This window comes from Zalophus californianus, chromosome 5 (genome assembly GCF_009762305.2).
Source record: "Zalophus californianus isolate mZalCal1 chromosome 5, mZalCal1.pri.v2, whole genome shotgun sequence".
Taxonomy (NCBI): domain Eukaryota; kingdom Metazoa; phylum Chordata; class Mammalia; order Carnivora; family Otariidae; genus Zalophus; species Zalophus californianus.
The window spans coordinates 26,237,287-26,263,586 of NC_045599.1; the positions used below are offsets into that span (position 1 = coordinate 26,237,287).

General features: G+C 37.0%; 1 protein-coding gene across 5 annotated transcripts in view; it reads right to left on the bottom strand.

Annotated features, from left to right (window-relative positions):
• KIF3A (kinesin family member 3A) overlaps positions 1-26,300 on the bottom strand; it is a 55,522-nt gene that overhangs the window by 17,766 nt on the left and 11,456 nt on the right. For all 5 annotated transcript variants that reach the window (XM_027604504.2, XM_027604503.2, XM_027604506.2 and 2 more), the window contains exons 3-9: positions 21,694-21,838; positions 21,464-21,548; positions 10,589-10,694; positions 5,835-5,974; positions 5,238-5,435; positions 4,752-4,926; positions 427-525 (exon numbers count right to left, since the gene is read on the bottom strand). In XM_027604504.2, the coding sequence (XP_027460305.1) occupies positions 427-525; positions 4,752-4,926; positions 5,238-5,435; positions 5,835-5,974; positions 10,589-10,694; positions 21,464-21,548; positions 21,694-21,838 (948 nt within the window). The remainder of the gene's footprint in view (positions 1-426; positions 526-4,751; positions 4,927-5,237; positions 5,436-5,834; positions 5,975-10,588; positions 10,695-21,463; positions 21,549-21,693; positions 21,839-26,300) is intronic.

A 26,300-nucleotide genomic window follows, 5' to 3' on the forward strand; every position in this document is an offset into this window, starting at 1 on the left:
ATTAAAAAAATAGAATCCTCATACAAATCCATCATTTAAAAATTCAGTGACTTCTAAAGCCTAACCATACTTGAGAAACACGCCACATTATCCTGATTTCCTAAAAAAAATTTTAGGTTCCCAACGCAAATCCAAGTCCCCACATAAAATTAAAACCCTGAATGAAATCTTTACATGGTATAACCACTGTCACAGATTTTTACAATTCTAAACTGTAAAAGAACATATGGCATTATGATTCAACTGTAAGTAGGAGATCAGCAGAGGAGAAAAATATAAGGCAAAGTTAATCACGTATATGGCATATATCCTCTTGTGTGACTTGCTACCATAACTAAAAATGGCAAAAGGCATGCACTCAGATGAATGTTAAACCATATGAGGTAGCAACCCCAGTTAATTTCTAGAACACTAAAAAGAACTTACCCCTTCTTTTTTTCCTTTTCTCTCCATCTTCTCCAACTTCGCCCTCTTCATCATCCTCCTCCTCCGATCCACTGATATCGGAGCCTGATATCTCTTCCCCTTGAACAAAATTTTACAAATCAATTTATATTCTATGCCAGGTTATGGCCTGCCATTAAGTTTGTGGCCCTAAACAAAACGTATTTTAATATTCCTAAACAGTATATCACATGCTAACCTCAGGAAAAGATATAAGTTTGTGGCCCTAAACAAAACGTATTTTAATATTCCTAAACAGTATATCACATGCTAACCTCAGAGGCTTTATTTTAAAGTTCCTAAAGAGAAGTTAAATTCTGATCTACTTAAAGGGCGCCTGGGTGGCTCAGTCAGTTAAGCACCTGCCTTCGGCTCAGGTCGTGATCCCAGGGTCCTGGGATGGAGTCCCACATCCAGCTCTCTGCTCAGCGGGGAGCCTTGCTGCACCTACCTGCTCATGTTCCCCTCCTGCTTGTGCTCCCCACTTCTTCTGCTCCCTCTCTTGCTCTCTCAAATAAATAAAATCTTTCAAAAATAAATTCTGATCTACTTACAATTTCAAATCATTAGTTTAAATAAAGTTCTACGTATATATAAAAATTTCAAGTTAAAGTCATTATTTCAATTCTTTAAGAAAGGAATCACTTTGGGGGAGCATTTTCTCCTCAGTTTTCTGTATAAGATTTTAGTTTTTAAATATTTTCTTAAGTAATCTCTACACCCAACATGGGGCTCAAACCCACAACCCTGAGATCAAGAGTCACATGCTCCATCAACTAGGCCAGCCAGGCACCCCTCTGTTTAAGATTTTTAAAAATTCATTCAACCTGCGTATTTTTTAAAAACCATAAAACTCATCTAACACAGTTATCCCACTTTCAGGACTATATCAAAAGAAAAGAAGAAGGGCTTATTTGTACAAAGAGTATAATAACTTAAAAACAAAAATCAAAGGGTATAATTAAACTAATAATGCAGATCAGTACTATATTACCTTCAAAATAGTTATTTAAAAATAACACTGTCCGTGTATGATGTCTAAAAAAACAGGTATTTGGGGAGAAAAATAAATATACAATAATCACAAATGATAATATCTAAACCAGTAAATAATGGATAGGAAGAGATAAGCATATTGGGAGAAAGAATTCATTAAAAATATTTTCTTTAGGCCTAGTAACAATGACACCCTGGTTGTAACGAATGCACCTAATGCCCAAGTTTTAGTTTCTAAATATCATTCTCCCCTAGGGCCACCTGGGTGGCTCAGTCATTAAGCGTCTGCCTTTGGCTCAGGTCATGATCCCAGGGTCCTGGGATCGAGTCCCATGTCGGACTCCCTGCTCAGCGGAAAGTCTGCTTCTCCCTCTCCCACTCCCCCTGCTTGTGTTCCCCTCTCGCTGTGTGTCTGTCAAATAAATAAATAAATAAATAAATAAATAAATAAATAAATAAATAAATACTATTCTCCACTAAAAAGGAGCTAGGGAGAAAGAGATGGTTTTATGCCAGGGTAAGGAATGTATAAAATGAGCCTAAGGGACGCCTGGGTGGCCCAGTCAGTTGAGCATCTGCCTTCGGCTCAGGTTATGATCCCAACGTCCTGGGATCGAGTCCCGCATCTGGCTTGTTGCTGAGCGGGGAGCCTGCTTCTCCCTCTGCCTGCTGGTTCCCCTGCTTGTACACTTTCTCTGACAAATAAAATCTTAAAAAAAAAAAAAGAAGAAGAAGAAGAAGAAGAAGAAGAAGAAGAAGAAAAGAAACATCTGTGGTGCCGGAAATAAAGAAAGCACTCAAAACCAAAAATCAAAAAACTGATGGAAGTATGCTGAAAGGATGTAGCAACTACCCTGAATTCAGGAGCTCCTATGGCAAAAGCTCAAACAATCTGAGCAATAAAACAAATAATGATATTATTGTATTATATAATGCACAGACTAAAATAAATATCCCTGAGTCAATACTGACATAAATAAATAATTGAATAAACAAATAGGGGAGGAGGGACTACTCCCCCTTACAACAGAATTCCAAACATTAAACATTAAAAGGATGCCGAGAAGACAAAGTCATCAAGGAGCAAATGCCACAGAATTATTGTTGCTGGCAAGAACCCCTGATGGATGCTCAAACTAGTGGGAAAAAATATAAGAAACAGGACCTTTTAGTAGTTTCAAAGTATCTCACCACAAGACACACCTTAAGTTCAAAGGAAAATGTAAAATTATAGAATTTAGAGTGAAGAAACCTTGCAGAATACTTATGAGAGAACTACAGATGACCCAAATTGAGGAACATTCTACAAATATATAACTTTTACAGTGTCAAGACCATGAAAGACAGAGAAAGATGAGGAACTGGAGACTAGAGGAGACAGCTAAATGCACTATGTGATGCTAGACTGCATCCTGGACTAGGGAAAAGGGCACTAGAGGGCAAACTCAACATCTGAATAAGATCAATAGATGAGTTAATAAGTCTGTATCAATGTAAAATTCCTGATGCCAATAACTGTAAGATGTTCAATGTAAGATGTTCCAGTCATATAAGATGTTAACATAAGGGGAAGCTGAGTGATGAATATATAGGAACTCACTATACTTCCAAGTTTTCTAGAAGTCTATAAAAATTTTCAAAAATTACTCTTTTAATGTTTTTGCCTGATTTTTATTGTTTATATGATCAACTGTATTTACCATATTATAACACTCAACTGTTAACTGGATTATAAAAACAAATGTCATAAGCATCAGTGAAATGAAATGTCTTAAAAATAAAATCAGCATTACCCCATGATCAATCAATTCCACTTCTGGGTATATACTCAAAGGAACTGAAAGCAAGAATTCAACACATATCTGTACACCCACATTCATAGCCAGATTATTTACAGTAGTCAAAAGGCAGAAGCGACCCATGTGTCCACCAAAAGATGAATGGATAAACAAAATGTGGTATATACAAACAATGGGATATTATTCAGCCTTAAAAAGGAAGGAAATTCTGACACATGCTATGATATGGATGAACCTTGAAGACATCTTGCTAAGTAGAATAAGCCAGACACAAAAGCACATGTATTATATGATTCTACTCATATGAGTTATCTAGAATAGTCAAATTCAGAGACAGAATAGTGGTTACCAGAGGCTGAGGCAGAGAGGGGGATGGAGAGTTAATGTTTAATGGGTACGGAGCTTCATTTGGGGATGAGTAAAAAGTTTTAGGGATGGATGACGGTAATGGTTACAGAACAATGTTAACATACTTAATGCCACAGAATAAAAATAGATAAGGTAGTAAATTTTATGTTAGGTTTATTTTGCCACAATGAAAAAATGTAAAAAAATAAAGGCAGCAAAATAAAGGTGTGAACTGAACATTAACAAATCTAAGAAATTTTAAATCTTTAAAACATACTGACTATAAATACCACCTAGTGGTCATATTTAAAATACCAAATTTCATTATCTAAGAGGCAGCTCAATTACTGCTTTTCCTCAAAAAATCTTACTCAAGTTTATTGAATCAGTACCCTTTCCAAACATCTGTGATGGTGGCATCTCTGCAACTCACATTTGTTCTATCCAGTTTCCCCACAAACTATAAAAAAAAAAAACCATTCTGAAGCCTTTTGTTTACCTGGTATGAAAAGGAGCCCTATGCCAATCAGTTCTTAGCATGAAAGTGTAGAGTCACTGAGCACTTAAAGACAGTCTGTGAATTTCTCATCCTCATGAACAAGGTCTTCAGACTTTCTAACCTTCTAACATCTTGTTAGAAAAGGATTCCCCAAACAGAATCTCATGTTCAAATATAAGCATAAAAGCATATTTTCAAAGTCACACAACGAATTTTTACTTATAGTAAATTCTGTTTACCCATGACTCTGATAGGTTTCTTTACTTTGAATATTGGTGACTGAAATCTTTCTCAAAGAACTCTGGGTCATTTTCACCTAAATACATATATGGTAAAACTTGCTCTTATACAAAGACAAAAAAAATTCATTATTCAGTAAGTGGCCAAATAAAATCTATAAAAGGAAATGGGGACTGAGAGGATTGAGATGGAGGTTTAAATTAAATGAATTTTTAAAAAATTACATACACAAATATTGCATAATTATACTTAAACTTAATATGAAAATGCTAAAGTGTGTATCAAGTTACCTTGCAGAAATATTGCTTTCAGTATCAAAGTTAGATGCTCAAAGAATTTTAATAAGTTGTTTTTATTAGAACATTTCGTGGTTAAGCAACATATTTTTAGCCAACATTCACATTAATATTTTGAGAAAAAGTTACCTTCTTCAAGCTTTTTTTTCAGTTCCTCTATTTCTTTCTGAAACTGGCGAAGCAAAGCATCCTTTGGGTCTTCATTAATTCTAGCTTTATTTTTAATATTCTTAGCACGGTTAGCATACCGTAATGTACTGATAGTTTCATCATAATTGTAATCTGCTGGCCCAATATTCGCACACTGTTGAATTAGGAATACAAAACATTTTACACTTGATGCAGTTAAAATTAATACTACCATTATGAATACATCAAAAATAATTTTTGAAATATAGTTGTTCTCCTCTAGCCTTCTTGAACAAGAAAGCATCAATCACATGGATTTCCAAACACCATTATATGGATTAGCACACACAGCGTACTTGAAAAAGAATAACCATAAATCACAAGTGAAATAATCAATAGTTTTAAAAATGTTATGCATAGCAATTACTGGCATAAACAGGAATCTGAAATTTTCCTGATGATAACTATTCTACAATTAAGTCTTACCATCATGGTTTTTGAATTTCCTCCTAAGGAATCCTGAAGAAGACGAGTCAGTTTAGAGTTGCGATAAGGAACATGAGTGCTTTTTCCGTCAACCAAGGCAGAAATTACATTACCAAGGGTGGAAAGCGAAAGATTGATTTTTGTGGCTTCCTTTAGACGCTGTCCAGTAGCTCCAGTTTTTGCTTGTCTTTCTGAACCCTAGCAATAAACAGAGACAGAAATAAAGCTAAAATTAAAAATACAGAATATTCCTCTGAAAGTTTAAAACAAAATTTGACACTAAAAAATCTGCTATGGTATCTGGAATTTGCTTCAAAATAATACAGGAAGGGAAAAAGTGGCTGATGATAGAAATGAAACAGAACTGGCCATGAATGGATTGAAGTTGGGTCATGGGTACATGGGAGAGCATACTATTCTTAGTACTTTTGTAGACATTAGAAGTTAGAAATATTCCATAATAAATAATAAGTTAAAAACACATACACAAACAACTTAAAAACTGTATGTAAATCACACATTCTCACTTGAATTTTTATTCACTTATAAAATGCAAAAAATCACAAGTTATTCCTTGAGTAGCGTCCTGTTACTTACAGCAAGATCTACAAGATGGAGCTTCCCCATTCTGACATGCATGTTGCCATCAACGCCTTTTTCACTGCATTCTATAGTAATTGTAAAGATGGCATGGGAACGGGAACTATGTTCATTCATATTAGTTGCACCAACAGAACCTTGAAGAAAGGAAGGAAATTCTTAAAAGGTATAACAAGAGGGAGTATTTTTAAAAATAATTAAATATCCAGAATGGTTTGAAATACTTAATTTCATCATAGCGAAGAGCCAGAGAGCATGGCTAAACCAGAAAAGCATAGGTTTATTTAACATTAGAAATTTCTCTTGACAAAAGAATTTGTAATGTTTCTCATACTACAAAGGTAATTTTAGGATAAAATACTTAATTTCAATCCCAAGTATTACTGACTAAAAAAATAACTAACTTAGGTTAAAAAAAAAAAGTTAAATAATTTAAAAAATTATTGCTGTTTCAGCTGTCTCTAAAAAGTATTACGTTCCGAGAATCTAAATCACAGAAATACTTGCATATATGCATGAGATGATACAGGATATTCAGTACAGCACTGTTTGCAATATCAAGAGATCAGAAACAACCAAAAGGACAGTGGCCAATCTATTAAAGAACAGTCATGGGGCACCTGGGTGGCTTAGTCAGTTAAGCGTCTGGCTCTTGATTTTGGCTCAGGTCGTGAGATCGAACCGTCCCTCTTCCTCTCCCACACCCCCCCACCCCCACTTGCATGCTCTCTCTCTAAATAAATAAATAAAATCTAAAGAAAAATAGTCATACTATGGACTACTAAACAGTCCTTTAAAAACACAAAACAGATCTGTATGTATGACGTGGAAAGATACACATAACGTATGAACTAAAAAAAAAAAAAACCAAAAAAAAACAGAGAAAGAAATATATAGTACAATTCTATTTCTATTAAACAAAAGCATCCACTCAAAATATACCAAGTATTTATGTGAGTATAAATATTTTACATAAGTGTATTATGTAAAGAAAAAGGTCTGTTTTGTTTTTTATAATAGGCATGTATTAGTTTTTTTTAATTGCCAAGTATTTGAAAAGCATTTTGTTAATTTTAGCCAATGTCAAAATTATCTTCTTACTATATATTCATGCAGAATTTCTCCATGCAAGCTGATTTTATAATTTGAAGATTAAAAGGGTATTCTTTATTAGCATGTGGTTATATTAGAAGTCAGATAATTAGAATGTAAACTGCAGTCATAAAGGAATGCCCAATGGAAGAAGATAAAACAAAAATTAGTGAAAGAAAATACAAGGATTTGTGACTCCACACAAATTTTCTTTTAAATCATATTACAAACTTACGTATTTTTTCCAAAAATACTTAAAAAATAAATCCAGGGGCACCTGCTTTCCTCAATCAGTGGAGCATGTGACTCTTGATCTCAGGGTTTTAAGTTTGAGCCCACATTAGGTGCAGAGATTACTTAAAAATAAAATCTTTAAAAAAACAAAATAAAATCTAACACCACTTCATAACATCTGATCAGTAGTGATACACATACGGAGTATTATTTTATCTTCTGGCTTTTGCACTTAAGATTATCTCCTATATTTTCATGTCCTGGGATCGAGTCCCACATCGGGCTCCCTGCTCTGCGGGGAGTCTGCTTCTCCCTCTGCCTGCCACCCCCCTTGCTTGTGCTCTCTCTGGCAAATAAATAAATAATCTTAAAAAAATAATAAATAAAAATACACACTTAGGCATACAAAGACGGTATCAGGAAGGGGACATGACAAAGTAATGGGAGTTCCACCAGGCGTGGGAACTAGGTGACTGAGACCCAAGGGTAGGAGAAAGACTTGTTTTTCTTTTTCTTTTTTTTTTTAAAGATTATATTTATTTATTTGACAGAGAGAGACTCAGTGAGAGGGAACACAAGCAGGGGGAGTGTGAGAGGGAGAAGCAGGCTTCCCACGGAGCAGGGAGCCTGATGTGGGGCTTGATCCCAGGACCCTGGGATCATGACCTGAGCCGAAGGCAGACGTTTAATAACTGAGCTACCCAGGCGCCCCAAGACTTGTTTTTCAATGTATACTTTGGTGCCTTTTGAATTTTACATGTGTATGGATTACCTATTCAAAAAGAATATTTTTTAAAGAAAATGATAATGGTTTAATGGCTGAAAAGCCCTGCTCTACAGAAATATTAGCCAATTTACAATGGTGCCCACAATGCAAATGTAAGTGACTATTTTGAATGCATTTTAATTGCTAAGCAGGTCACCTATTTGTTCATGGGATGAAAGGCTTATTTTCTTAAGTGCGAAATTAACTATTTCTATACTGTGACCACCTGGACAAAACAGGAACTAATTTTATATTTGTACCAATTTTTCATCTATTTAAAATAGCAGCTTTTACTGTCACATTTCCTCCCTCTGCTATTTTCCCCTGAATAGTTATTTTACTCTATTTCAATACGATAAAATTAGTATTTTTATGTTAGAACTTTTCTACTTGGGTATCTGTAATATCTTAGATATTTTCTACTTGAATACTTGTAAGAGTGTAAATGTCTAATTCTTAGAGTAAGAATATTTTCCTCTGCTCTCTTAGGTCTTCAAATGCCTTTGTCTTCATTTCATTTCATTTCTCTCATTAGAATTGTTTAGTTTTCCTTGAATGAATCTCACATACCAAATTAAACTTTCAGTTGTTTATGGAAGGTTTTTGTGGGGGTTTTTTGTTGTTTTGTTTTGTTTTGAAGGGGTGGTTTTGATCATTACTATGAATGGAATCATAAGTCAAAAATTTTTTTACTGAATAAGCAATACATGCGTATACTCCTGGTATAAAAAAAATTCAGAAATACAGACATACAAAAACATAAAGTAAAAGCTCCATATATCCCTGTTCTCCAATCTTACTGCCCCTTACCTAAAGGTAACCACTATTAAATGTCCTTTCACTAGTGTTTAACATACACACAAGTTGATACATACATACACACACACACACACACACACACACACACACACACACACACACACACACACACACACACACACACACACACACACACACACACACTGCCCAAATACATAGCTGTTCAACAATTTGGCTTTTTTCCACATCTATAAATGGGATGATGCAGTACATACTATTCTGTAATTTCCTTTCTTTTCACTTAACGATGTATCTTGAAAATCTTTCAAGATTCTCTACATGTAGATTTAACTCTTTTTTTTAATAGCTTCATTACGGTCCATAGTATTTCTGTGCCATAATTTATATAACCAATGTTTTACTGATAGTTAGACTGCATCAAACTTTTTGCTATTATAAATAATGTTTCAATAAGTCACTGTTTATGTCTAAAGATATTTTTCTAGATATTTATCAATATAGACATATCGATATGTATCTAGATACATATTCAAATTAGAAACACTGGGTCAAAAGAAATGCATTTTAAAAATTTCAGCAGATACTGTTACACTCCCCTTCAAAAAGGCTGGAGCACTTGACATTCCCATCACCAGTGCCCATCTCTTCAGAGCTTTATGAACCTGGATATCCCTCCATCCAAAACAACAGGTAAAATATCTCCCACTGTTGTTTTAATACCCATGTTCCCAATTACTTGTCAAATTGAACATCCTGTGGTATGCTTGTTCATGTGTATAGTTCTGGGAATAACATATTCATGCACATCTTTTGCTCATTTTTCTGTTGCAATTTGGCCTTCCTCTACTACTTGGTTTATAAAAATGCAACTGATTTTTTAATTTTTTCTTTAATTTCCTTGAGTTTGCTAGATTTATAGTCTAGCCAAAAAACACTTTTAAAAAAATGTTTACTTTCTATGTTCTTGTTCTTTACCTCTGATCTCTAATTGCTGCTAGCAACATCACTAGTATTAAGCCTGGGGCGTTTTGTGTATTAAATAGCACTGCAACTTTTTATTCTTTAGACAAAACTTCATATATTATTAAAAAGAATGTCATTTAGGGGCGCCTGGGTGGCTCAGTCGTTAAGTGTCTGCCTTCAGCTCAGGTCATGATCCCAGGGTCCTGGGATCGAGCCCCGTATCGGGCTCCTTGCTCGGCCGGGAGGCCTGCTCCTCCCTCTCCCACGCGCCCAGCTTGTGTTCCTGCTCTCGCTGTCTCTCTCTCTCTCTCACTGTCAAATAAACAAATAAAAAATCTTTTAAAAATAAATAAAACAAAAAGAATGTCATTTAATTTTGGTTTGCTTTTCTTGTCAACAAAAGAGAGTAAGTAAAGTGCTCGGTTAATGATGACCAATGGCCTAGGTTCAGATACTCAATCTGCCACTTACTAAGTAGTACATAACCTTGGACAAGTTACTTAGACTAAGTCTCAGTTTCCTCAGTCATAAAATAGGAATTTAGTACATTCATGGTTCAGTTTGAGAATTTTAAAAAGATCACTCTTATAAAGAAAGCACTTAGCACAAGCACTCACCACACAGTAAGTATTCAATAAATGTAACCAGTATTATTATAGCTAAAAAGAGACAACTAGCTATATGAGTTTCAAATATATAGCAGTATTACCAAGAAACAAAATTTTGGTCAGCACAGAAGGCAATGTGTTATCTCTTTCATTCATGTATGTTCTCTACATAGTAAATAATCAAGGAGAAAGGGTTGTCAAGAAACTTTAAAACTCCAGTCTCTGTGGGGCAAAGTGCCATACCAGTTTTGCTTCTAAAAGTCTACTCAATACACAAATGTTCAATCACAATTCTGTACTACACTTACGATTTTTGTGGCCTAGTGTCATAATTCTATCCATATCATCAGCATTATTTACCACGTAAGCTGATAAATCTTTGATATAAACTCCCACATCAGGTCTTTCTTTAACCTAAAAAAGAAAAAAGAAAAAAAAATGACCCTAAGATTTTATGCACATACCATAATTCCGCCAGTTATCAAACATCTACTATGTGCTGGACACTGCCAAAAAGTGAGGATACAGCAATGGACAAGGTAGACATGGTTTCTACACTTGCGCAGGTGACAACCTACAGCGAGAACGCACAAATGAGTAACACCACACACTAATTATTTCAACTGGGATAATGTCACGGAGGAAAAAAATACAGGACAGTATGAGAATACACTATAGAGAGACTAAGCTAGTAAAGTAGGGACATAGAGTTTCCCCAAGATGATGTTTATTATTTTTTTTAAAGATTCCATTCATTTTTGAGAGGGAGAGAGAACGAGCCCAAGTACAAGCAGGGGGAGGGTCAGAGGGAGAAGCAGGCTCCCTGCAGAGCAGGCAGCCCGACACGGGACTCGATCCCAGGACCCTGCAATCATGACCCAAGCCGAAGGCAGACGCCTAACCAACCGAGCCACCCAGGCGTCCCCCAAGATGACGTTGAAGCTAAGACTTGACGAAATAAGAGGTAGCCAATCCGGGTTTGGGTAGCAGGAAAAGATCATGTGCTAGGATCCTGAAATGGGCCAAAACCAGGCACTTAAAAAAAGTAAAAAAAAAAAAAAAAAAAGCCAAGTTGGCTGGAAAGAGTAGGAAGCGCAGGTAAAATAGGTGAGCTATCTGGCAAGAGAGGTAGCCGGAGGGAAGGCTGAGCGTAGTCATTGGTCTTTATCTTAACAGCAACCTGAAGATAATGGAGGATTTCAAACAAATGAATGAAATAAATAGATCTATGACATCTATGGAAAAATGTTACCTTTCTATGCGTAACTTTATTTACCAAATATGAAGGATATATAAATACAGTGTCAGAAATATAAAATTCACTTTGTAAGGCCCTAGAAGTCACTGCCACAAGTCAACAAAATACAGGTATCCTCGGAGCTACTGTAGCTTGGGTTGCAGACCACCACAATAAAGCAAATACTCAAACCACGTCAAACGAATTTCTTGGTTTCCCACTCCACAATTATGTTTACATTACACTGTAATCTTTTAAGTGTATGATAGCATTATGTCTAAAAAACAGTAATATATACCTTAATTAAGAAATATTTTATTGCTAGGGGCTCCTGGGTGGCTCAGTCGTTTAGCGTCTTCCTTCAGCTCAGGTCATGGTCCCAGGGTCCTGGGATCAAGCCCCGCACTGGGCTCCCTGCTCAGCAGGAAGCCTGCTTCTCCCTCTCCCACCTCCCCTGCTTGTGTTCCCTCTCTCGATGTGTCTCTCTGCCAAATAAATAAATAAAATTTTAAAAAAAGAAATATTTTATTGCTAAAAATGCTAACCATCATCTGAGCTTTCAGCCAGTAGACACCTTTTTGCTGGTGGAGGGTCCTGTCTCAATGGTGACGGCTGCTGACTGGTCAGGGTGGGGGTGCTGAAGGCTCGAGTGGCTGTGGGAGCTTCCTAAAATGATACAACAAAGTTTGCGGCAGTGACTGACTCTTCCTTTCAATAATGATCTCTCCGTAGAACGTGATGCTGTTTGCTAGCATTTTACCCACAGCAGAACTTCTTTCAAAATTGGAGCCAATCCTCTCAAACCCTGCCACTGCTCTGTCAACAAAGTTTATGAAATATTCTAAATCCTTTGTTGCCACTTCAACAGCCTTCACAGCATCTTCACCAGGAGTAGATTCCATCTCAGAAAACCACTTTCTTTGTTCATCCATAAGAAGTAACTCCTCATCCATTAGGTTTTATCATGAGATTGTAGCAATTCAGCCACATCTTCAGGCTCCACTTCTAAACCTAGTTCTCTTGCTGTTTCCACCACATCTGCAGTGACTTCCTCCACTGAAGTCTTGAACTCCTCCAAGTCATCCACGAGGGTTGGAATTGACTTCTTCCAAACTCTTGTTAACGCTGATATTGTGATCGCTTCTCATGAGTCATGAACACTCTTCATAGCATCTAGAAGTATGAATCCTTTCCAGAAGATTTTCAATTTACTTTGCCCAGATCCCTTAGAAGAATAACTCTCTATGGCAGCTATAGCCTTAGGAAATGTATTTCTTCAATAACAAGACTTGATCCAGGGGCTGTAGAATGGATGTTATGTTAGCAGGCATGAAAACAACACTCTCTCATTGTACATCTTCATCAGTGCTCTTAGGTGACCAGGTGCACAGTCAATAAGCAGTAATATTCTGACAGAAATCTTTTTTTCTGAGGTCTCAACAGTGGACTTAAAATATTCAATGACCCATGTGGTGGACAGATGTGCTATCATCCAGGCCTTGTTGTGCCATTTATAGATGAAAGACAAAGTATATTTAGCATAATTCTTAAGGGTCCTAGGAGTTTTCAGAGTGTTAAATGACCACTGGCTTCAACTTATAGTCACCAGTTGCATTAGCTTGTAATAAGAGTGTGTCCTTTGAAGCTTTGAAGCCAGGCACTGACTTCACTTCTCTAGGTATCAAAGTCCTAGACAGCATCTTCTTCCAATAGAAAGCAGATTGAAAATCTGCTATTTAGTGTAGCCGCCTTCATGAATTATCTTAGCTGGAACTCCTGGTTAACTTGCTACAGCTCCTACATCAGCAGGTGCTACTTCATCTTGCACTTTCATGTTATGGAGATGGCTTCCTTAAACCTCATGAACTAACCCTTGCTAGTTTCAGACTTTTCTTGTACAGCCTCCTCACCTCTCTTAACCTTCACAGAATTGAAGAGAGTTAGGGCCTTGCCCTGGATTAGGCTTTGGCTTAGGAGACTGTTGTGGCTAGTATGACCTTTTGTCCAAACCACTAAAATTTTCTCTACATCAGTATTAAGTCTGTTTGCTTCCTTATCATGTGTGTGTACACTTGAGTAGCACTTTTAATTTCCTTCAGGAACTTTTCTTTTACAGTCAAAAGTTGCTAACTATTTGGTGCAGGAGGCCTAACTTTCAGCCTATCTTGGCTTTCAACATGCCTTTCTCACTAAACTTAATCATTTCTAGCTTTTGATTTAAAGAGACGTGCAACTCTACCTTTCACTTGCACACTCACAGGCCACTGTGTGGTTAACTGGCCTAATTTCAGTATTGCTGTCTGTCAGGGAATAGAGTCCCAAGGAGAGAAAGAGAAATGGGGAAAGGGCAGTCAGTGAAGCGGTCAGAACACACACATTTATTAAGTTTGCTGTTTTATTTGGGCATGGTTTGTGGCAAACCAAAAACAGTTACAATGGTCACATCAAAGATCACTGATCAGAGATCACTGTAACAAATACAGTAACAGTGAAAAAGTTTGAAATACAGCAATAATTACCAAAACATGACACAGAGACATGAAATGAGCAACTCCTGTTTGAAAAATGGTGCCAACAGGTTGTTGGACACAGGGTAAAAAATGCAGTATCTGGAAAGCGCACTAAAGCGGAGCACTGTAAGACGAGGTATGCCTATAAAGTGAGGCTGAGGCTGAGGTCGATGGCTGCCAGTGGAGTGAACCATTCCACAGGTAGTAGGACCTCACAAAGATGACAAACGAAAGTTTAAAAAACAATCCCAAGACAAAAATCACAAGGGCAGATGCTCCAAGTTCCAGGTGTTGACTTGAGATCTAGTTGGGGGTTTGGGAGGTTTTTGTTCTTTTCTGGGTAACAATTTGTAAGATATATTTATATATTAGGAAAAACTACTCTTTTTCTGTCACGGGATATAAATATGCCCTAATTTGTTAATAGTAAAGGAGTAGGCTGGCCTCCATAAACCAGTGGGGGTCGAAATGTGCTCTGAGAACCCCATGGTGGCCCTGCGGAAGCTGCTGTAGGAGTTTGGGGATCCTCAGGCTGAGAAAAATTCTTTTTTTTTTTTAATAAGATTTTATTTATTTATTTATTTATTTGAGAGAGAGAGAATGAGAGAGAGCACAAGAGGGAAGAGGGTCAGAGGGAGAAGCAGACTCCCTGCTGAGCAGTGGGCCCGATGCAGGACTCGATCCTGGGACTCCAGGATCATGACCTGAGCCGAAGGCAGTCGCTTAACCAACTGAGCCACCCAGGCGCCCAGGCTGAGACAAATTCTAAAAAAACTTCACTTTTGTGTGTTTTGACACTGTGCTTCCATGGAAAGGTCTGGTTTGATGAATGTATTTAAATGCTTTAAAACTTTTAAATGAGTTTGAAAATTACTGGTCTATATCAATGCTTCTCAGAAAATCTATGGTAAAGAACAATGTATGTATTTCTAATCTGCCAAACTGCTATTTCTGAAAAATATAAAAATCATGCATGGCAATGTCAAATTGCTATAAAAGTCTTTAAACGTTTACTCTCACATTCTGCACTCATGTCACTGCAGACCGGAAACACACTTCTAACAGGTATTAATCTGCAAAATCTAAGGTCATTTCCAATCACAGTATGACCTTAATTCAAAATTCAATTACTAAGTGTAAATAAACTGATTAGATATGAAAGATGAAGAAATCAAATGTGATTCTAAATTTGTGAAAGTTTTTTTTTAATTGGGTAATGCTTCAAATAATTTTTGTCAGGGGCACCTGGCTGGCTCAGTCGGTTAAGCGTCTGCCTTCAGTTCAGGTCATGATCCCAGGGTCCTGGGATCAAGTCCCGCATCAGGCTCCCTGCTCAGCGGGGAATCTGCTTCTCCCTCTGCTGCTCCCCCTGCTCACGGGCACACATTCTCTCTCTTTCTCTCAGATGAATAAATAAAATCTTTAAAAATAGTAACTTTTGTAATAAAAACATGGAAATTTAACTTCTGTAACAAATACTGTTTGTAACACTAGAACAACAGATCTCAAAGAAGCAGTTACTCCCAACCTAGAATGTTTCAGAAATTTATAGGACGAGTTTCTGGAATCTGCTTCTCCCTCTGCTGCTCCCCCTGCTCACGGGCACGTGCTCTCTCTCTTTCTCTGATGAATAAATAAAATCTTTAAAAATAGTAACTTTTGTCATAAAAACATGGAAATTTAACTTCTGTAACAAATACTGTTTATAACACTAGAACAACAGATCTCAAAGGAGCAGTTACTCCCAACCTAGAATGTTTCAGAAATTTATAGGAGGAGTTTCTGGTTCATTTGAGGGCACTACTGGCATTCACAGGCAGGAGCAATGGATACTAAGCATCCTGAAATGGGTGGGATGGTCTGTCAATAAAGAAATGCCCCCACAATTCTGAATGTCCTAGCATATATTCATACGGGTGAAAAAAATTATTTATAATTACCTGTGTCTAGACCCTGACGCTGTTTTATATATAAAGACAAAGTGCTTTTCCACAATAATAATAAAGGAATATAAATACAGAAAATTGAAGAACAACTTTATTTTGTTCAGAACCCTACCAAGAACTTGTCACTATTTTAAAAAACTATTTCACTGACAGTAACACCACTCAAGGTGTTTAGATCACCAATACAGCATATCAATAACAGTCTGCATTTATAGCTGTTGCACTCATAATGATTACTTATGCCTCTGACTACTTCGTTATGTCATTGAGTGTGGTCACATCTAAGCATTTATATAATGGAAAAGTAGCATTTTATTTTTTCAGTACTTTGTTCTCATTTGTATTACAATTGGTCAGTATATAAATACTTGAAAAATTATGTGTGTAGGTAGATTTTATTATCTATGAATTTTATTTCAGGATAGTCAAAGGGACATTACAAAATATATGTTATAAAAATGGGGCCCTGGGTCTAATACAATTGAGAATCATTGACGAGAATGTTCCTGAGAATAAATTCGATCTGTAATTACTGGTACAAATGGAAATGTTTTTTCTAAATGATTTTTATTCTAATAATTTCTGCAATGAGAAACTTTTAAAAGGTAAAGTATAGAATTAAAGTATCCATCAAAACTGACGTCAAAGATGACAGCTAGCAAAAAAGAAACTTACCTTGACATTTCCTATGTATACATCATCATTACAGAATAAGCCTTCATTAAGGTCCAACAAATAATGCCTAAGCCTGTAATACACTGCTCCAAAAGCTCAGTTTATATAGTAAACTTAAAAAGAAAAAGCATAGGGGCTCCTGGATGGCTCAGATGGTTAAGCATTTGACTCTTGATTTCAGCTCAGGTCATGATCTCAGGGTCCTGAGATCAAGCCCCGTATCGGGCTCTGTACTGGGCATGGAGCCTGCTTAAGATTCTCTCTCTCTCCCTCTCCTTTCCCTCTAAGGGGGAAAAAAAAAAGGCTAACATTTATTTAGTACTTTCTTATGTGTCAAGTCTTGATTTAAACACTTTGTATTAACTTGTTCAGGCTGGCAATAATCTTATGAAGTAGATACTGTTATTACTTCCATTTGCATGTGGCAAAACTAAGGCTCATACAGGTTAAATAACTTGCTCAAGATATCATAGCCAGAACTCAAGCCATGATGGAAGGAGTCCAAAAACCAACCCTGTAATTCTAGATGATACCACCATTCACCTGCTACATGACTGTCAGGAAACCCCTCTAGGTTTTGGTTTTCACAGCAACAAAACTGAACTGCTAGGAAGATTAAATGAAATAAACTATGTACTACTACCACAATTTACTGCACTGAATGCCTACTATCACATTATAAGAGCTTAATAATAGTAGCTGCTGTTATTCTACATGTATTCTACACCACTCTACAAAGGTGGCTACTGTTATTCTGTATTCTCTTCAGCTACTATACGCACATTATTCTTTAATTATTTTACTGACAATGTAATTCTAAACAAAATTCCAGTATTAATATTTTAAAGGCTAACCTTCTTTTGTCTCACATCCTAAAATATCTGGCAATATTTACCAATTGTTTACCACCTGACCCAGCAATCCAGCTTCAGGAATTTATCCTCAGATATGCCTGCACATGTATGAAGTCATATATATACAACACTACTTACTACAGAATTGTTTGTAACAGCAAAAGATTAGAAACAACCCAAGTGTTCATCAAGAGAGGGCTGGCTAAAGACATTTTAATTATGTCCCTATAAAGAACAGTATGCAGCTTTTTTTTTTTTACTTATTTTATTTATCTATTTGAGAGAGAGAGAAAGCGCACAGAGGAAGAGTGAGAGAGAGAAGCAGACTCCCCGCCGAGCAGAGAGCCTGACACTGGGCTCCATCCCAGGACCCTGAGATCATGACCTGATATCCATGACAACGGGATATCCACATGCACAATAATGAAGTTGGTCCTCTACCTCAACCCTACACAAAAATTAACTCAAAATGGATCAAAGATCTAAATATAAAAGCTATAACTATAAAACTCTTCGAATAAAACAAAAGCATAAATCTTCATGACCTTGGATAAAACAATGGTTTCTTAGATTAACACCAAAAGCACAAGCAACAAAACTAAACATAGATAAATCGGACATGATCAAAATTTAAAAGTTTTGTGCTTCAAAGAAAACCATCATGAAAGTAAAAAGACAACCCATAAATGGGGAAAAAATTGTGTAAATCATGTACCTGTTAAGGGACTTCTATCTAGAATACATAAAGAAGTATTACAACTCAGTAACAAAAACACAAATAACCTAATTAAAAACAGGCAAAGGATCAGAACAGACATTTCTCTCAAGAAGGTATTCAAATGGCTAACAAGCATGGGAAAATATGTTCATTATCATTAGCCACCAAAGAAACGGAAATCAAGCCCACAGATACCACCACCACCAACCACAATGGCTAAATAGAAGAGGGACAATAACAAGCACTGACAAGGACGTGGACAAACTGGAAACCTCATTCCTGGTGACAAGAGTGTAAAATGGTACAGCCATGTGGAAAACAATCTGGCAGTTCCTCAGATGCTGAAGTACCACAGTTACCACAGGATCCAGTGATTACACTCATAGGAATACAACCAGGAGAACCGAAAACATATTCACACAAAAACTTGTACAAGTGTAAGTTCATAACAGCATTATTCATAATAGATGGAAAGTAGAAACAACCCCAATGTTCCCCTGATGGAATCAATAAAATGCAGTATACCCACACAAAGGATTATTATTCAGCAATAACAAAAAAAATTAAGTACTGACACATGCTACAACATGGGTGAACCATGAAAAATTATTCTAAATGAAAGAAGCTAGTCATCAAACACCACATATTGTATTATTCCTTTACCTTATGTATCCAAAATAGGCAAATATATAGAGACAAAAAGTAGATTAGTGTTGCCTACGACTGGGTTGAGAGTGACATCTAAGAGGCATAGCATTTCTTTTTGGGATAAGGAAAATGTTCCAAAACTGATTGTGGTGACAGAGGTACAACTCTATGAACATACCAAAAACCATTGAATAGTATACTTTAAATGCATAAATTGTATGGTATATGAATTATATCTCAATAAAGCTATTTTTTTTAAAAAGTAAACGAAGTACATCAATGAACCTTGAAAACACTATATTAAATGAAAGAAGCAAGACACAGAAGACCACATTTTATATGATTCCACTTATATGAAATACCTAGAATAGGCAAATCCATGGGGACAGAAAGTGAGTTATGATTACCAGGAGGTGGGGAGAAGGGGGAATGGGGAGTGACTCCTAATGGGCACGGGATTTCTTTTGGGGGTAATGAAAATGTTCCAGATTTAGACAGTGATGGTTGTATAATTTTGTGAACATACTAAGAACTGCTAAATTGTATACTTTAAAAGGGTGAATATTATCCTCTGTGAATTACATCTCTTTTTTAAAAAAACAATGAATGTGAATCAACTAAGCTTGTAAGTTAACAACATAATGTACCTATTCACAAATTTTGTAATTCTCTAATATTTATGCATGTAATTTCACATTTACCTTTTCTGAAATGCATGATAAAAGTAGTCTTTCATGCCCATCTATTACTCAAAGGTGTACAAACTAAACTTTCTCAATCAGCAATTTTACTTTTCCCTTTAGGTAAAAGAAAGATTGAAAACTATTAGTATTTTTTACTATATTCATGATTGGTCTCAGTATCTTTATTTTTGACACCTTAACAATTTCTGACTTAAAGTCAATTCTGGAGTACTCTTGGCATTCATACCAGAAAATGAAAACTTTTTTTTTTTAAGATTTTTTTTAATTTTTTTTTTTTTTTTTTTTTTTTAAAGATTTTATTTATTTATTTGAGAGAGAGAGAATGAGAGATAGAGAGCACGAGAGGGAAGAGGGTCAGAGGGAGAAGCAGACTCCCTGCTGAGCAGGGAGCCCGATGTGGGGCTCGATCCTGGGACTCCAGGATCATGACCTGAGCCGAAGGCAGTCGCTTAACCAACTGAGCCACCCAGGCGCCCTTTTTTAATTTTTTTATTTTATTTGACAGAGAGAGAGATAACGAGAGAGGGAACACAAGCCGGGGGAGTGGGAGAGGGAGAAGCAGGCTTGCCGCCAAGCAGGGTGCCCGATGTGGGGCTCGATCCCAGGACCCTGGGATCATGACCTGAGCGGAAGGCAGCCACTTAACCGACTGAGCCACCCAGGCGCCCCCAGAAAATGAAAACTTATATTCATGTAAAAATCTGTGTGCAAATGTTCATAGATGTTTGATTCATAATAGCCAAAAACTATAAACTGCCTAGATGTCTTTCAACAGGTGAACGGTTGAACTTTACGTGTATACACCATGCAGTGCCACTCAGCAATAAAAAGTAAATGAACTATCAATACATGCAACAACTTGGATAAATCTCAGGGAGGTTATGCCAAGTGAAAAAGGCTGATCCCAAAAGGTTACATATTGTATGGTTCTATTTATGTGACATTTTTGAAAAGACAAAATTCTAGAACTTGAAAGCAGATTAAGGATTGTCAGGCGTGAGGGATGGCGACAGAGCAATGTAGTCTGGCTAGACGTGGATGTGGTCATAAAAGGGTAACAGGAGGCATCTCTGTGATACGACTGTTTAGTACCTTAACGTGGTAGTGGATCTGTCAATCTAAACACAAAGAGTACAAGAAAAGCTGGAGCACTTTGAGTACAATCTGTAGACTGTATCAATGACAGTATCATGGTTGTGATACTCTACTACAGCTCTGTAAAATGTTACCACTGGGGAAAACTGTGTAAAAGGTACACCTATGTAAAGGGTACTCTCTCCATATTCTTTCTTACAGCCACATGCGACCCTATGCTTATCTGAATAAGAATTTTAATTTAAAAAAAAGTGCAGATCAGGGGCACCTGAGTGGCTCAGATGGTTAAGCGTCTGCCTTCGGCTTAGGTCATGATCCCAGGGTCCTGGGATCAAGTCCTGCATCAGGCTCCCTGCTCAGCGGGGAGCCTGCTTCTCCCTCTGCCTCTACCGCTCCCCCTGCTTGTGCTCTCTCTCTCTCTCTCTAATCAACAAATAAAATCTTTAAAAAATAAAAAAAATATTTTAAATAAAAAAAGTGCAGATCAACGTACATGTCTAACTACTTATGGAGTAGAAGTAAAATTATATTTGTTATACTTACATAAAAGAACAATGAAGGAATACTGAAAGTGGTTATCTTAGGGTAAAAGTGGGCAGATGGGGTAGAAACAACTTTTCAAAGCATTAATTTTCACAATATTTTAAATTCTGAATCATGATCATATATTACCAGATCAAAAAAATAAGTAAAATATTAAAAATACCTTTGGACAAAAAGAATTAAAAAAAAAAAGAACCTTAATTTAGTAAACTTCTACTACTTTGAAAAGTACCTCAATTTCAGTTATCCTTACCTCTAACCTCTGTGTCTGATCCTTGCCCAAAAGGTCACGGACTTCTTCATTATATATTTCCAAGTAAGACACTCGAACCAAAAATCTATAAATAAAACATCATTTTAGGAAGCATAAAGAGCAGAGAAATATTTATAAGAGTTTTCAAATGTGTTTATAAGCTTTATACCTATATGCCTTTCTTGTGTTTGTACTTCTCAATATTAGAAAATAAAAGAATTCTCTTTTACCTTGTATCACCCTCTGCTTTTGCAATATGACCAAATATGTGAGCAAATGAATTTGGAATGATTCCTCTAAGTTCAGGAACCGCTCGAACACCTTCCATGGTAAAAGTTTTGCCTGTTCCAGTTTGTCCATATGCAAAAATAGTCCCTGAAAATGATGAAGAGAATCAAATCACTTTTTAGAGTCTAATGCTACAGAACAATAGCTCTTAAAAGTAATTCCTTTGACACTGTGACGCAATTTCTTCCCTGGACTTAAAATTTATTCAAGTACAAATTTCATTTTTTTTAAAGATTTTATTTATTTCTTTGACAGACAGAGACATAGCGAGAGAGGGAACACAAGCAGGAGGAGTTGGAGAGGGAGAAGCAGGCTTCCCGCCGAGCAGGGAGCCCGATACGGGGCTCAATCCCAGGACCCTGGGACCATGACCTGAGCCAAAGGCAGACACTTAACGACTGAACCTCCCAGGCGCCCCTACAAATTTCACTTATATTATCAACAATAACAATATGTACTCTGTGCCACATGAGCCAAGCACTGTTAAAGTTCTCGAGTCAATGAGATATTCCTAATTATTAATGAAAAGTATCCCAAGCCCTAAAAGCAAAATTTTACATTATGGCTAATTATAAGAAATTTACTATAATGTGTATATTAATTACGTAATGTGGACATTAAATTGGAGAAGGCAGTATAATTGCAGCAACAAAAGAATACAGGTTCTATAACGGAAAGACATCAGTGTGAATCCACACATCTGCCACTTTTAGGCACCTGAGCTTAGACAAGAGATTGTCTCTCAGACTCAGAGCCTGTCTCGTCAGTGGTAAAACGAGGACAAGAGTAACTAACCCAACATGAACAGTAAGAACCAAATGAAACAGTTTACTCCACACGACCAGCATGATGCCTGGTAGAGTACAAGTAAATGGCAGAGTTTTTTTCTTCTTAATCCTAAAATAAATTCATTTTAAAAATATGTATTTTTTAAGTAAAATCTCTAAGGAATGGGGGAGTTAAAAAAATGTGACAAGACAATTATTATAGGTAATTATAGATACAATTTAAACTTTCTAAATACCTAAATTCATTCATTCAGCAACTACTTAGCACACACCTGAGTATGGCACTATGCCAGGCACCAGGGACAAAGTGACAAACAAGACAAACAGAATCCTTAATTTTATGGTGTGCATCATCTTGGAGAGGGGATACTGGTCAAACACTTACAAGCAGGATGAGTGTTGGGAATAAGAAACGGAGTTCTAGCTGAGAGTAAAGGGATATAATCTAGGCAGGAGAAATGACACAAGGAGAAAGTGGAGGGAAGTCAAGAAAGGCCTTCCAGAAAAGGTAAGGTTCAAGATACAATCTGAAATATAAGTAAGAGTTAGAGAGCAACAGAGTGGACAGCAAGAAGTAAGAAAGAAAACAGAGGTTTTGAGGAAATGAAATGAGATCAGAATGGAAGAAGCGGAGATGGAAAATGAAGGCAGATGGACACAGAGGTAAAGACACCGCAAGGGCCTAATTGCACACCACCATGAAGGCCACGCTAAAGTTGTAAGAACGAATCCTAAAAGCAAAGTGAAGCCATAGAATGATTTTGCAGTTAGGAGTGACATCAGGATCACTTTGGCTACACTGTGTACAAAGAACTGGAACAAAGCAAGAGGAGATGTGATGAAGCCAGTCAGAGAGCTGGAGTGGTTAGCCAAATGAGACACGGTGTTGACAACAGAAGAGAATGAGAAAAGATGGAAGGATTTCAGAGCCATGTAACCATCAGAAGCAACAGCATCTGGGAAATAACTAGCCAGGGGACCACAGAAAAGGAGGAATCCAGGATGACTTTTCAAATTTCTGGCTTGAACAAGGGATGTATGGCTGGTGAACACCACCAGAAGAAAGGACGGTTTGAAGGGAAAGACTGAATTCAGTTGAGGGCATACTGAGCTCTAAATGCCCATGATAACCCAAATGTATGTGTCAAGCAGACAGGTGGAGGGATGAGATGTATGTGCCCAGTGAAGCCCTGGTAGCGGGTGCAATTTCTGCAGGAGACAGCGCAGTGTGAGAAGACAGCACAAACGACATGGCTTTTCAACTACTTCCACCCCATCAAGTGACCTCTTACGTCACCATCATTTTCAGACTTTCTGTGACAATCATCACAGTACTTATTCACGACAGAAGCCATTTTTTATACATGGGAATAAAAAAAGTCTTTTTTCTAACTCGCTAAATATCTCAAACTATGCCATTAAGAATGTAACATATTGCCTTCAAGAGAGCTGAAAATATTATGAACTCACAGACCGCATGTGAGAGCGGACACAATGACTATCATTTACTGATCATCTACTATGTGCTAGGTCATGTACTGTACACACAACCTCACTGAATTTTCACCCCAATCCTAAAAGCAAGGCACCATTTATATTCCCATGCTTTAGCTAAGGAAACAAAGGCTTAGAGAGGTTGAGTTACTTGTTCAATGTCATAGTAAGTGGTAGAAACAAGATGTGAACACAGTCCATTTGGCTCTAGAGCCCTTATTTTTTAAAAGTATGTAATGGCCAAAATTTTAATTCAAAATTAATTTCTAATAAAATTCCTATGAATTCATTAAATATATGAAGATTACGGATTCAAAAAGGATATTGATCTATAATTTTAAAGCTGAGAAATGAGGACCAGGAATCCCCTAGAATAAAAGAATCTCATCTCATTTTCAGAGATGAGATTCCAAATTTCTAGTTTTTGTATGTCCAACTTAACAAATCTAATGCTAGCATTTCCTTAAGATGAACTTCTCTTAAAACTTTACTTTTTAGGGGCACCTGGGTGGCTCAGTCGTTAAGCGTCTGCCTTCAGCTCAGGTCATGATCCCGGGGTCCTGGGATTGAGCCCCATATTGGGCTCCCTGCTCCGCAGGAAGCCTGTTCTCCCTCTCCCTCTCCCCTTGCTTGTGTTCCCTCTCTCGCTGTGTCTGTCAAAAAAAAAAAAAAATCTTTAAAAAAAAAACAAACTTTACTTTTTAAAAACTAAAAATGACCTGAAATTTTACCCAACCTCCCCATTTCATGACTACATCTTAAAAATGGGAGAAAGCCTACAAAAAATCTGCATATGGATGTTTACAGCAGTGCATATTCATAACTACCAAAATTTGGAAGCAACCAAGATGTCCTTCTGTAGGTAAGTGAACTGATAAACTGTGGTACATCCAGACAACAGATTATTATCAGTGCAAAAAAAGATACAAGCTATCAAGCCATGAAAAGACATGGAGAAAACTTCAGTGCATATTACTAAGTGAAAGAAGCCAAACTGAAAGGTTACATATTATACAATTGTAACTGTATGACAATCTAGAATAGGTGAAACTATGGAGACAGTAAAAAGATTAGTGGTTGCTAGGCTTAGCCGGGGAAGGAAGGATAAACAAGCAGAGCAGAGGTGAAATTATTTTTTACAGTATTATAATAGTGGATACACATCATTATATTTTTGTCAAAACCCATAGGTTGTACAACCTCAAGAGTGAACCCTAATGTAACCTATGGACTTTGGATGATACTGATGTGTCAATGTATGTTCATCACTGTAACAAATGTACCACTGTGGTGAAAGATGTTGATAGTGGGGAACTTTGTATATGTTTGGAGACAGGGATATATGGGAAATCTCTGTACTTTCCTTAATTTTGCTATAACCTAAAGCTGTTCTAAAAAAGCTTATTATTAATTAAAAAAAAGTTTTAAATGGTGGAAGGATTATGTACTTGCCATTGCACATTTGAATAATGCCAAGTAAACACTCTATGTTATAGCATTCCTGATTTTTGTCCTTTTTAAACATATTGTTCTATGTTACCATCAACAATTTTCAGTCAGCATAATAGGTGGAAAATAGGTGAAAAGTCCCTTGACATTTACATACTACTCCGTACAACATTTATTTTTTAAAACACACAATTCTGTTATTTCAAAATTAAATGAGTGACACTTCCACTTCCAACAAAGAGTAACAAGGACCAGATTTACCCTCTTGATTGAAACAAAAAGCAGACAAAATATATGAAACAACAGTTTTCAAGACAATGAACCTCAGTCAATAAAGGGCTGTGACCCCAAAGTTGGCAAACAGGTAAGTCAGGCCCTATGATTGCCCAGCTTCCTGCCTTGTAAGAGAATCAACCACAGAGCAGGAGGGGGAATCCAAGGAGTGATGAGCAGATTCTCTGAGTCAAGAAGGAGCCCAGAGTCCAGAGAGACCAACGCAGCTAGAACTTGGAGGACACGGTAGCGAAGAGGGTACCACCGTGCAGAAAGCTGCAGATTCCAGAGGTCTGCAGGTCTTCCTCAAGTATTTGGCTGAGTACTAAGCATCTCAAGAGTGTGAGGAAACTATCTAAATGGAGGTAGGGGTGGGAATCATTTGGAAGGAAGAGTCCTCAATGCTCACAAAGGGCAGAAACAGTATCTGTTTACACCAGCCAGACCGGAAAGCCTCAGGAAGCACGGGACATTAGGTACGGTAAACAAAAGGGTCTTGCCTCAGAATTAGGGGACTAACCTTAGACTGATCACTACTCCAGTCC